The sequence below is a fragment of the Hylobates moloch genome, unplaced genomic scaffold (genome assembly GCF_009828535.3).
Source record: "Hylobates moloch isolate HMO894 unplaced genomic scaffold, HMol_V3 SCAFFOLD_8, whole genome shotgun sequence".
NCBI lineage: Eukaryota > Metazoa > Chordata > Mammalia > Primates > Hylobatidae > Hylobates > Hylobates moloch.
Genome location: NW_026652283.1, coordinates 19,438,485 through 19,450,323, shown reverse-complemented (window position 1 = coordinate 19,450,323; position 11,839 = coordinate 19,438,485). Strand labels below are relative to the sequence as shown.

Here is an 11,839-nt window from a genome sequence, read left to right as displayed (position 1 = left end):
TAACAGAATGCGGACAGAATTGGGTGGTGAGCCAACAGTAGAAACAAGATACCTCACTAGGGTGGTCTCTGTCTTAAGTCTGCTTTTCTTGGAAGGATTAAGCCTTTCTTTACAGCTATGGTGGAGGAAGAAACATGTACATAATAGGGCTAAAGATTAAAGATTTTTGACTGCTGAACCTACCAACCCCCATCAGAAGAGGACCAGGAAGTCAGGAAAGAAGAAACTCTTGGCCGGGCGCGGTGGCTCACGCCTGTAATCTCAGCACTTTGGGAGGCCAAGGCGGGTGGATCACGAGGTCAGGAGATCAAGACCATCCTGGCTAACACGGTGAAACCCCGTTTCTTCTAAGAATATAAAAAATTAGCTGGGTGTGGTGGTGGGCGCCTATAGCCCCAGCTACTTGGGATGCTGAGGCAGGGGAATGGCATGAACCCGGGAGGTGGAGCTTGCAGTGAGCCGAGATCATGCCTGGGCAACAGAGTGAGACTACGTCTAAAAAAAAAAGAAACTCTTGGCTTGACTTTTTCAGTTGCAGAGAAACAGAGCCGTCTGGCAGGCTGTCCCAGGGGGATCTCCCTGCACAGAAGTCCCTAGGCCCTGTGATGTGGGCAGGTGGAGCACCAAAAGGTACCACAGTCAGACTTCCCATCACTCATCCATCACTCTCCATTCCTGTTGTAACACCTACATTTATTGTAGACTTTCAGAAATTCACCTTTCAAACATGTTTTAGGAACACATCATGTATATAAGTAGGAAGTTGCTTACATATATTAAAGTAGGGGCAGTATTATATTTAACAATAGTTTTAAATTCATTGAATTCATAAAAGAACAATAGGGCATGTTAACATCAATTTTATTACTTTACAACCATAGCCACTTATAGCGCCACACAAAAAGCACATGTAGATGAATAGCAGAAGAGCTATTAATTCAAAATTCTAATCCCCATATAATTTGCTGCTACACATTTCTATATAAATTATTGTATCTCAAAGAAAAGGAGGAGCTTAAAATGAAATCTTCCTCTCCATGTTCTGCTCCATCCTAAGATCATTATTAAAAGACACAGATGAAGACAGCTATGGGAGAAAATACTATAGGAGTAATACTTGAAGGCACCCAAGGTATGAGTTAATTGTTAGCAGTATTTTCTTACTCTAGACACATTACACAGTTCAGAAATTACTTTAAATATAACCATGTGTGACAATAGAGACAATTGTTCTTCTAGGAGTACAGCTAATATATATCAATAAGCACAAGGCAAAATAAAGTGAAATAAGTAAATGATATAAAAATTTATATAAATTTAAAAGTTCAAAATTAGTTTTATCATCTGCATCTTCCGTTATATGTTTCAGTATATTCGTTGTCAGTTATATTACCTAATGCCTAGGGCCAAAAACAAAGTAGACGTTTTTTGAAATGAGAAAGAAATGACAGATTTAGAGCTCTTTTGATTACAATTTATTTGTTTGCAAAATGTCCACCAATTAGAAGACATGACTTCCAGTCATCATGTTTCTAAAGTTGGGTTTCCTTGCCTGGCCAGTAGTTGGGTTGTAGCAGATGATCACTTGTAGTGTAATTTTCCTTTTGGAATCTTGTAGACACCATTGTTCTTTCTCTCTTGGTTATGAAACTTCTGTGTTTTGAAACATAATTTTTCTTTAAAATGAAAAGTACTGCAATGCTTAGGAGAATTGACACTGTGCCCAGTATCACAGTTAGTCCCAGATATATATGTCTAGAAGAAGAGAGAATCTCTGTTATAATTAATGCAACAACCAACTTGAAAGAAAATTTAAAAGGTAGGTAATAATATCATTCCGATGGTTTTTTTTAAGAATGTAGATTTGGTGGCTTATATAAAAGACTGTTTTATGAATACTGAGAGACCGTTGAAGGCAGTTTATAAAATAAAGCAATGTCTTACTAGCACCATCATTTTTAGTTACTACTAATTACATAATAAGTTTCATCCTCTCTGTAAATTATTTCCTTAGACCAGGTAACCATATCCCTGTTTGCCTAGAACAGCCCCAGTTTATGCTAGTTTTGGCCCAGTGTAATTTTAATAGTGCTCCTTTTCACACTCAAAAGTACCCAGTTTTGAATGATAAATTATGTGGCTACCCTATTCTCAGACCTTTCCCAACTTCATTTCTTTGGAAAATTTGCATAAAGCAATGCTAACGGGAATTGCAGCTCTGAGTAAAGCAGAATGATTTCAGAATAAACCAGAGATTTAAATCAGTTTATTTCATGAGAATCCTATAGTTCTATGCTTTGTCAGAAGATGCTAAGGTATTGAAGGACAGGTTGAATGTCTCATTCTGGTTACCTTGAAAACGTACTCTCAATCTCTGATTGAGTTGCATTGTCTCTACATTACAGTTAATACAGCCTTAGCACAAATGTGAGGAAATCCTAAATTATACTCACAGATTGGGTCCCTTTCAAAGACCAAAATAAATTTCACGCATAGCATCAAAACCTATTAACTCAAACAAATTTATTTGAAATGGTGTGCCCAATTCACATCCAACTTAGATGGTTCAGTACCAAGTTTATTTCTCCAGAAAATGCTCAGCTTATACGTCTTTTAAACAATCTTTCTTGCTTTTAAGCCATTGAAACATTGCTTTAAGCAATAAGGGACTAAATGTTTGATGAGCTGAACTGAATGATACCATAGTGAAAAAGCCACGCCACCCAACCCCCATATACACTCACCCACACAGAGAAAACCTTTTACTTTTATGCATTTCAAGTACTAGAATAATTGAACATTAGTTTGGCAATAAAAGCCGGACAGATTTAAAGCCAAATCCAACTCTTGCCCAGGGGGATTATATCTGACGTAAGTGGTACAGTTTGGCTTAGTTTGAAAAAGAATAAAATCAAACCCAAAATGTGACCTAAATTTAAATGCCTCTGAATTTCAGGGAAATACTTGCCCATTTGTGTGCATAAACTTTCAAAATTCTACTGTATTCTGAACACTTTTGTCATATTTTAAAAATGATTATTCATTTAAAATGGGGGTCAAGGTAATGAATAGGGACAAAATCAAAGATCTAATCAAATAATAATATAATTATTCTATGATTACAGATCACACTTTTTGATTAGACTATTCTTTACCTTACAAGCAGTGAAATGACATGAAAACTTGTTAGTGTCAGTGGCATTGTGTAAATCTGGGATGCTGTAGCAGTGAGATGCGGGAATGCTTTTGATTTGGTACCTGAAGACATTTGAATCATATAATCTGCATGATCCTCTACTTCCACATCTTTTAAATCCCCATTTGAGGCATGAAGTATCAATCAAAACTCCAAAATACACTGGAGCTGGGATTCCTGCTGTGAGAAAAACAAATAATTGCTGTTAAAAACATCTGCACATCTTTTTGTCTATGAACGATTATCTGAAACCACTTACTTTAACCTAACTACTGTTTTGGAGATGAAAGGCCATCAATTACATGCTGAAATCTCCAAAACCTATCTCTCTAATCCAGTCTTTTCTCATAAGCTCCAGAATCATGCAGTAACCGCCATTTATTTATCTCCGGAAGCTTGTCACTCAGTCACTTCAAACTCAACATGAGCTCAACTTCTTCCCCTACAGACCTGTCCCTTTATCAGCGGACTTGTCCCTTTAAAGCAGACTTGTGAGTCATCATTGATCCTTCTTTCTCCTCTGTCTGGCTATCACTATATTTAATCTATCCCTGAATCATACTGAGTCTATTAGGTATATCTTAAACACTTTCTCTTCTTTCCATTCCCACTGCCACTCCTACCCTAACTTAAAGCAACAGCCAATTCATGATTCCTTGGCTTCATTCATTAACCTTCTCGAATCTATACATCATACAGAGGTTGCATCGCTGAATTAAGTAGGTGACTTCCCAAGACATCTGTTCCAAAAGAAGAGTAGTTAACTGAATATTGGGTCTTTCTACTTTTGTGGCCTCACTTTGGGCAAGATTGTTGTCTTACATTTCAGACTCAAATTTTCTTGGATTTCTTTCAGTGACTAAAGTGTTCTCTCCTCTTGTCTGAATGCCTTGTGTAGTTTCCTTTATCCCAAGCAATGATTTTCTCTTCTTCACATTCTTAATACACACTCACTTTTAAAATCCAAGTTTGAATGTTTTCCTTCAGTGTAGGCTATTTTGCTAAACTAAACTGCATTAATTCTCATTGTTTTACATCTCATAAAACTTTTAATACTCCTGTAATAGCTTGTTGAATTGCCTTCTCTGCTAGACTGTAAGCTCACCATGGTAGGAAACGTGTCCTCCTTATTCATGCTAGAAACCCTAGTAGGTTCTCAGAAAATGTTAGGAATTTAATCCCTCCTTAGGGAGAAAAGGTATCTCTCATGTGCAAATATTAACGGAAGTATCTTAAGCAGTTGTTCATAGCTCAGTGTATATTTTATATGTTCTAAGTTGGTGGTTCATTAACATCGGTTATTTAGTCTGTGTAGACTTTGGGATTTCGTTTTTTAGTTAGTAGCCAATAGTTGAAAGCTAGATTTCATGTAAACTTGCACACTTCTGAGTTCTCTTAAGAACTATGTTGTCTGGCAGTCCATGGTCATAGTTGGCTGGAGTTGAGCAGCAGCTGCCTCCATACCTCACTCCCATAACCGCTGCCTACACTTGGAGTCCACTGAGAGTCCATACAGCTTTTTCTCTGCCTACATCACTCATTTCCATCAACTGTCTGGTTGTTTCTGGCATTTGAGTTTTAACTTTTTTATATATATTTTCTTCTGTTATAAAATTGCTTTGTATGCTTATATTGAACAAAATAATCTCACTAAATTTTTAAAGTCATCTAAGAATATTTATGGCGCTTCTAAATTTCAGAGATTATCCATTTGTTCTTTGAAAACAAATGAAAATATTTAAAAATATTTCCTATGTAAAGGTTTACCTAAACTTTGCAAATACTCATGTAAATAATTGATCAATCCAGACTCATCAATGGCTGCTAAAATTTTGGGTGAAAGATTTTTGGGAAACAGAATGGTGACATAATCTTGAAGTGTCAAATTATAGATGACTTATTAACTGCAGAAGGATTTTTACAATGGAGAAAACTGGTGGACACCACCTTTGCCAAGGGACCAAAATTAAAATTCCATTGATGGTATAAACTGAATTGATGTGCTTCCTGATGTGATTTACTAAGCATCATGCAAATCACCTGTGTAGTATTGCCACCAACAATATTTTACCTGGACATACTCAAAAGCAAACACACACATCCAATAGTTGGGATATTTTACAAAACAACTGGGTTTGCCTCTTGAAAAAATATGAATGTCACAAAAGCACAAAAAAATAAGAATGAGGAATTTTTGTAGATAAAAAAGGTAACTAAACACAATATGTGGTCTGTGACCTTGGATCAAAAGAAAAAATAAAACGCTATAGAAGACACTATTGTTATAATGAAAGAAATTTGAATGAGGGATTTATTAGATAGAGTAGCATATCGATGTTGAATTTCTGAAGTGTGAGAATGGTATTGTGGTTATATAGGACAAGTCTATATATAGACTTGCTCTAGTAGAAGAACACAAGTTGAGGGCTTTAGGAGTGAGGTGTCAGCATGTTCACTACTTATTTTCAAATGTTTCAGCAAAATATTTGTATGCTCAGAGAAACAGAGGAGAATGATTTCTGGGTTTTGGACACAGTTGATAAATCCCAGTAAAAGTTATACAATTATTCATTGTAATTTAAATTTATTTGTAGATTTGAAATTTTCACAACAAATGGGAAAGAAAAAGGGAAATAAAACCTATGGATTAAAAAATATTTTAGAGATATATCACCTAAAATATATAGAGATATTTTAGAGATATAATTTTAGAGATATATTTTAGAGATATATAGCATTTAGGTAAATGCTAAGATGCGTGTGAAGTTCAGGCTATGTCAGTCTGATCCCTCCATTATGAAGTTGCTCACCAGCTCCCATCTAAAGCTTTTAGCTGTTTTTAAGGTTACAAGACAGGATTTTTTTTTAAATCTATGCTTCTTATAGAAAGTATTTGGGTTTTTCTCAAAAAAGGAATTTTCCTTAATTGACTAATTTGGTTACTTTGACATACGGTTAATAGAAGAAAGGCAGGATAAATGATTTTTTTCTCCTTTATTTCTCAATTTTCAGAATAATGACTTGATGTCCTGATATTCTCCAAATTTTTGAAGTGTCATTATAAACTCATGTGTTTTAATATATTCTACATATTTCAATAAACTGCAGCCATTATTGTTACTACTGCTACTACTATTTTGAATTTCAATTTATCTCACCTTGAGGCCAATCTCCTCAAATTGGTTCTGTTCTCTTGTGATATGGCCTTTTTAGGCTTTGATAGCTTATTCATTTTCTAGTATAAAAAAAGTCCCATAATCATCTCATGCATTTTCTACCTTAGGCCTTGAATCAGTCATTTCTCCAAGGTGCCATATTCTTTTACTGCAAGATTATATTTAGATACCACAGATTAAGTGTTGTGGTGTTCATTTCTTCTGGGTTTCAAAGTTTCTAGAGTTTTCAGGAGATGGAACTATAAAATACACATTGTTTTAAAATTAAAATATATGAGTTCATATTGATGTTTTAAGTTCAAATTTAAGAATGAGCTTTATTTAAATTCTTTTTTTTTTTGGATGGAGTCTTGCTCTGTCACCCAGGCTGGAGTGCAGTGGTGTGATCTCGGCTCACTGCAACTTCTGCCTCCCAGGTTCAAGCGATTCTCCTGCCTCAGCCTCCTGAGTAGCTGGGATTACAGGTACACACCACCACACCCAGCTAATTTTTGTATTTTTAGTAGAGATGCGGTTTCACCATGTTGCCCAGGCTGGTCTCGAACTCCTGATCTCAGTTGATCCGCCTGCCTCAGCCTCTCAAAGTGCTGGGATTACAGGCATGAGCCACTGCACCCGGCCTTTGAATTTTTTTATTTTATACTTGTATCACTTTTCTATTTTACTAAAAATATTGATTCCAAGTAATATTAACATTTCAATCGCTTTATCTTAAATATATAATAGTTTCAACATAAAAATATTGATATTAGTACTAATAATGACTATAAATCCAGTTCATGAAGATTTGGCAAAAAATTTTATTTTTTAAGGCATTTAAAGTTTTTCATGTATGCTTATTTAACCAATGTATGCTTATGTTAAACAGTTTCAGTTTAAGATTTGGTTATTTTAAATTTTATTTTCAATTATATCAAAACCTTATATAATTTTGATTAAACAATCATATAAAAAGCTACATTTACAAAGTCTTACTTCTATCCTGAACTTTATCCCTCTTCCCTTTCTTCTACAGGTAACCATTTTTTAAAATTAGTTTTTAGTTTATGCTTCCATTGTTTCTTTTTTAAAAAAGAGTAAAATGCCTTTGCACATGCATATAATATTTCCACCTTTCCACATATAATGCCAAAAACATCATACAATAAAAATTGTTCTCCATTTTGCTGCTTTTTACTTACTGGAGATCACTCGGTAACATTAGATAGATTTTCCCCATTCATCCTTACAGTTCTGTTATGTGTGTGTACTACAGTTTATTCAACCAGTCTCCTACTGATGGACATTTAGATCACTTCCAGTTTTTTGCTATTATAAAAAGTCACAATTATTGCACCTATTCATAATGATTAAATTTTATAATTTTTGCTAGCAAATTTTTGGTATAATTCTTAGAAGTAAAGATATTAGGTTAAAAGGTAAATCTATATATAATTTTACCGGTTATTGCCCAGTAAAGAACATCATTTTCCCAACAGCAATGTGTAAACATAATCTATTTTTCCATACATTGCAAACAAAATTAGGTAATTTCTCAACCTGATAAGAAAGGTAGTTCTAACTTGGCTCTATTTATGAGCTAATTTGAGCATCTTTCTATATATTAAAAGGCAATTATATTTATTTTTCCATGAAAAATGCACATCTTTTGCTCATTTTTCTACTTTGTTGCTTGTTTTTTTCTTCTCAAAACTTAGGCGTTTTCTTTATAACAGGAATATTACCCAATTGTCTGTTACATAAATTGCAAATTAGTCATTTGCCATTGGACTTTGCTTATGATACTTTTGCCAATTTCAAATATTATTTTTGTCAAATCAATTTTGTAAATCATTTCTTTATGTTGGAACAATTTTTGCTCTGTAGACTCCATCTATATTCCCAAACACAGGTAGATATGGGGGCCAATTCTTGCCAGGCATATACTACAGGCTCAATATATGACACTTTTCTAGCTAATACATATTTTCATTATAGAATTAGAGCCAGTCATGATGCCATATAACCCTATTTTTGTTTCTTTTTCAATGTTATCAGGATTCTATTATCTTGCAATACAACCATTTTATATCAAGATCTATGTAAACCAAATTTAATTTCAAATTTTTTAAGCTTTGAGTTTGTTTTTCTTTCTGGGTTGTTCCTTTCTGACAAATGGCAGTGAAATACTCAAAATTATTTTATTTTTTAATATATAAATTCTTTAAGGATAAAAACTTTGTCTCATTCACTGTTTTCTATAGGTTTTAACCAATATATATTTAAAAATTTGGTAGTCAGAAAAAACATTTCAATTACAATTTAAAGTATGACCTACTCAAATTTATTTGCTTGGTTTAAATAATACCTTATTTTTCTACCTAATGACACAAGGGATAAGCATTGAGAGTAACTCAAAGGAATTCTTTCCATTTTAATAACTGAAAAAAATTATATTTAGGCTTCAGCCTTTCTTATTAATTTCTGAGAGCTCTCTTGTTAAGGCCATGGATTTTGTAAGAACACACAAGTACAAGAAAAGGTAAGACTGTTAAAAATTATGATTAATTTCACAAAATCTCTTATATCTGGAACACAAAATAGGCAATATATTTCTGTAACAGAAGAAAGGAGGAAGGGAATAAAGAAATGAAGAAAGGAATAAAAAAGGCTATGAACTTTGCCACCTACAACATATGTTTATGCATGGCAATTCTGTAAAAATATTTAGAAAAGTCTTCAAAATACACTTATGGTGTCTACCATAAATTAAAGCATAGGTTAAACTTACCAAGAACTCTTATTGCTAATGTGTAGATACCCAAGGCAAAAGACTTAAGCTGTGGCTTAATGCACCTAAAATCAACAAAAGCACCATTACAAGAAATATATAATCCATTAAAGCAAATAGAAATTTGAAGGATAATCTGCCTAACAGACATGAAATCATGTTAGAATTCAAGTGCCATTTATGTTGAACCCATTGGTGTGCTAACGTAGGGAGGGCAAAATACGTAAAAGCCACATTCCATTTCATGCAATGCTATAACAAGTTTACAATTAATATTTCTAGAAACTAAATCACCCATACATGCCATATTCACATGGTGCTGGTAAAGTCAAATTTAAGTTTAATCACCAAAATAGCAAAGATTCAGAATAAAACTCAAATTTCTAAGAAATTGTTAGAATTTTAAGCAACAATAAATAATAGCCAACAATTTTTATGGCTTTTTGTCTGAAAGCACAGGGCCAAAGTGATCAGAGTAGATATAATCACTGTGGCATGATAAAAGTTGTTGCTATGGGAATTTAAAAAAAATCAGAGGCCAGGTGCGGTGGCTCACGCCTGTAATCCCAGCACTTTGGGAGGCCGAGACATGCAGATCACGAGGTCAGGAGATCAGGACCATCCTGGCTAATGCGGTGAAACCCCGTTTCTACTAAAAATAAAAAAAAAAAATTAGCTGGGCATGGTGGCGGGTGCCTGTAGTCCCAGCTACTCAGGAGGCTGAGGCAGCAGAATGTCGTGAACCCGGGAGGCGGAGCTTGCAGTGGGCCGAGATTGCGCCACTGCACTCCAGCCTGGGTGACAGAGCAAGACTCCATCTAAAAAGTAAATAAATAAATCGAAAAGTGCAAAAACACCTAAATAATAAGAGTGTCATTAATATGACTGTAAAGCTTAAACTGATTGGCCTATGAAATTTAATAGTAATAATCATGATGATATATAATAACCACTGAGTGTTAACCACAGTACTAAGTACTTCTTACAGATTATATCATTTAGTCTCTGCTTTGAAAGAGGCAAAAAAAACCATGACTTTTCTTCTTCAACCCAAGGGGGTCCTTCTGACATCAAAATTCACAATAGTTAATATAAGGGACTAGTGGTTAGAAAGATGCTTTCTGTGGTAAGTAACCTGATTCTACACTTGGCACAATATAAGAAGATGTTTAAGAAGTAGCCACAGTGTTCTGGAAAGTCTAGGTTGATGTTTTGCCATTTTGTCAAACTCAGGCTGCCATTTGTAAATGTAACTATCCCATATTCTCCATGTTGTATTTCCCATGATTTGGTGAGAGCTGTTTTGAGAATAGCAGGTTTGTGGATAATAAGTTCTATTTTCTGTTTGTCATTCCTAAACAATTTCCATGCTAAAAATTGTGGGAAATTAAAAATGTATACAATACTTTGGTTAGTCTTACTTTAGAAAAAAATTAGTATTCTTGAATATAAGAATTAATTTGAAAATCACCCAGTCCATCTCATAAATATTGATTTCTAGTAAATGTTGACTTTTCATGTTTAATAATTTTATCAAAATTTTTATTATTTTAGGTGATTTTTATCAGTTGTACAATAGAAATATTTGCAAAGCTAAAGCTAACTCAATTAGAATGAAAATATTATAACTGAGACTCCTATTTTCAAAACTATTTTACAATTTGGATTCATATAATTGTTACAGATGTATGATAGGAAAATCAGTAAAAAAATTCTAGCACAAATTGTTTTAGTAGGAGAAAAACGTATAGGGAAGTTGAATGAAGAAATAAATACAGGAAGAAGGAAATATGTAATGCTTGTCACTGTTAAAGTAGTTGTTATACAATTCTGACCCAGGTGATGTTGGTTATCAAATCACTATTTTTTAGGTCCCATTAATTACATTAGAAAGTGACTTACATTTAAAACTGTTATTTTTAAAATAAAAATACTTACAATATACCAGAAATCAATATTTAGTTACTATTTAAACTTATGATAAAAAATTTTTATGTGTCAATTTATAAATATGCAAGAAGCTACATACTTTTACAAATTTGTTTAGGGTTTTATAAGCAAAAATGGTTGAAGTCCTTGATATGGTCTGGCTCTGTGTTCCCAAATCTCATCTTGAATTGTAATCCAAACTGTAATCCCCACATGATGGGAGAGGGACCTCTTGGGAGGTGATTGGCTCATGGGTGTGGCTCCCCCATGCTGTTCTTGTGATAATGTGTTCTCACAAGATCTGATGGTTTTATAAGAAGCTCTTCCCTCTTCCCTCTGTACTTCTCTCTCCTGTGCCTTGTGAGGAAGGACTTGTTTCCCCTTCCCCCACTATTGTAAGTTTCCTGAGGCCTCTCCAGCCATGCAGAACTCTGAGTCAACTAAACCTCTTTCCTTTATAAATTACCTCATCTCGGGTATTTCTTTATATCAGTGTGAAAACAATAATACAGTCCTTAACATCATAGTTTAGGAGCCTCATTTTACCGAAAGCCACGAAATCCCCCACAGATAATTCCAGTCATGGCAAAAATATACAGATAAAGCAAAATATATATATATATATATATCAAAATAATAAATTCTAACATTGTTGTATTAGATGAGCCTTAAAATATTTTATAAATTATATTTCCCATGATTTGATGAAACTATATTTAATCTAAAATGCATGTTACCTATGCTAATTAATATCACCAGCATTAGAAG

At 33.9% G+C, this 11,839-nt stretch overlaps 1 protein-coding gene across 6 annotated transcripts in view; it reads right to left on the bottom strand.

The window, feature by feature from the left end:
- Positions 1-672: 672 nt before the first annotated feature.
- SLCO1C1 (solute carrier organic anion transporter family member 1C1) overlaps positions 673-11,839 on the bottom strand; it is a 54,051-nt gene continuing 42,884 nt past the window's right edge. For 3 of the 6 annotated variants that reach the window (XM_032159779.2, XM_032159776.2, XM_032159780.2), the window contains 3 exons: positions 9,143-9,207; positions 3,156-3,376; positions 791-1,755 (listed from right to left, as the gene is read on the bottom strand). In XM_032159779.2, coding sequence (XP_032015670.1) covers positions 1,582-1,755; positions 3,156-3,376; positions 9,143-9,207 — 460 coding nt within the window. In that variant the 3' untranslated portion in view covers positions 791-1,581. Of the gene's footprint in view, positions 1,756-3,155; positions 3,377-9,142; positions 9,208-11,839 lie in introns of all 6 variants that reach the window. The other 3 variants (XM_032159775.1, XM_032159778.2, XM_032159777.2) reach the window with 3 other exon arrangements.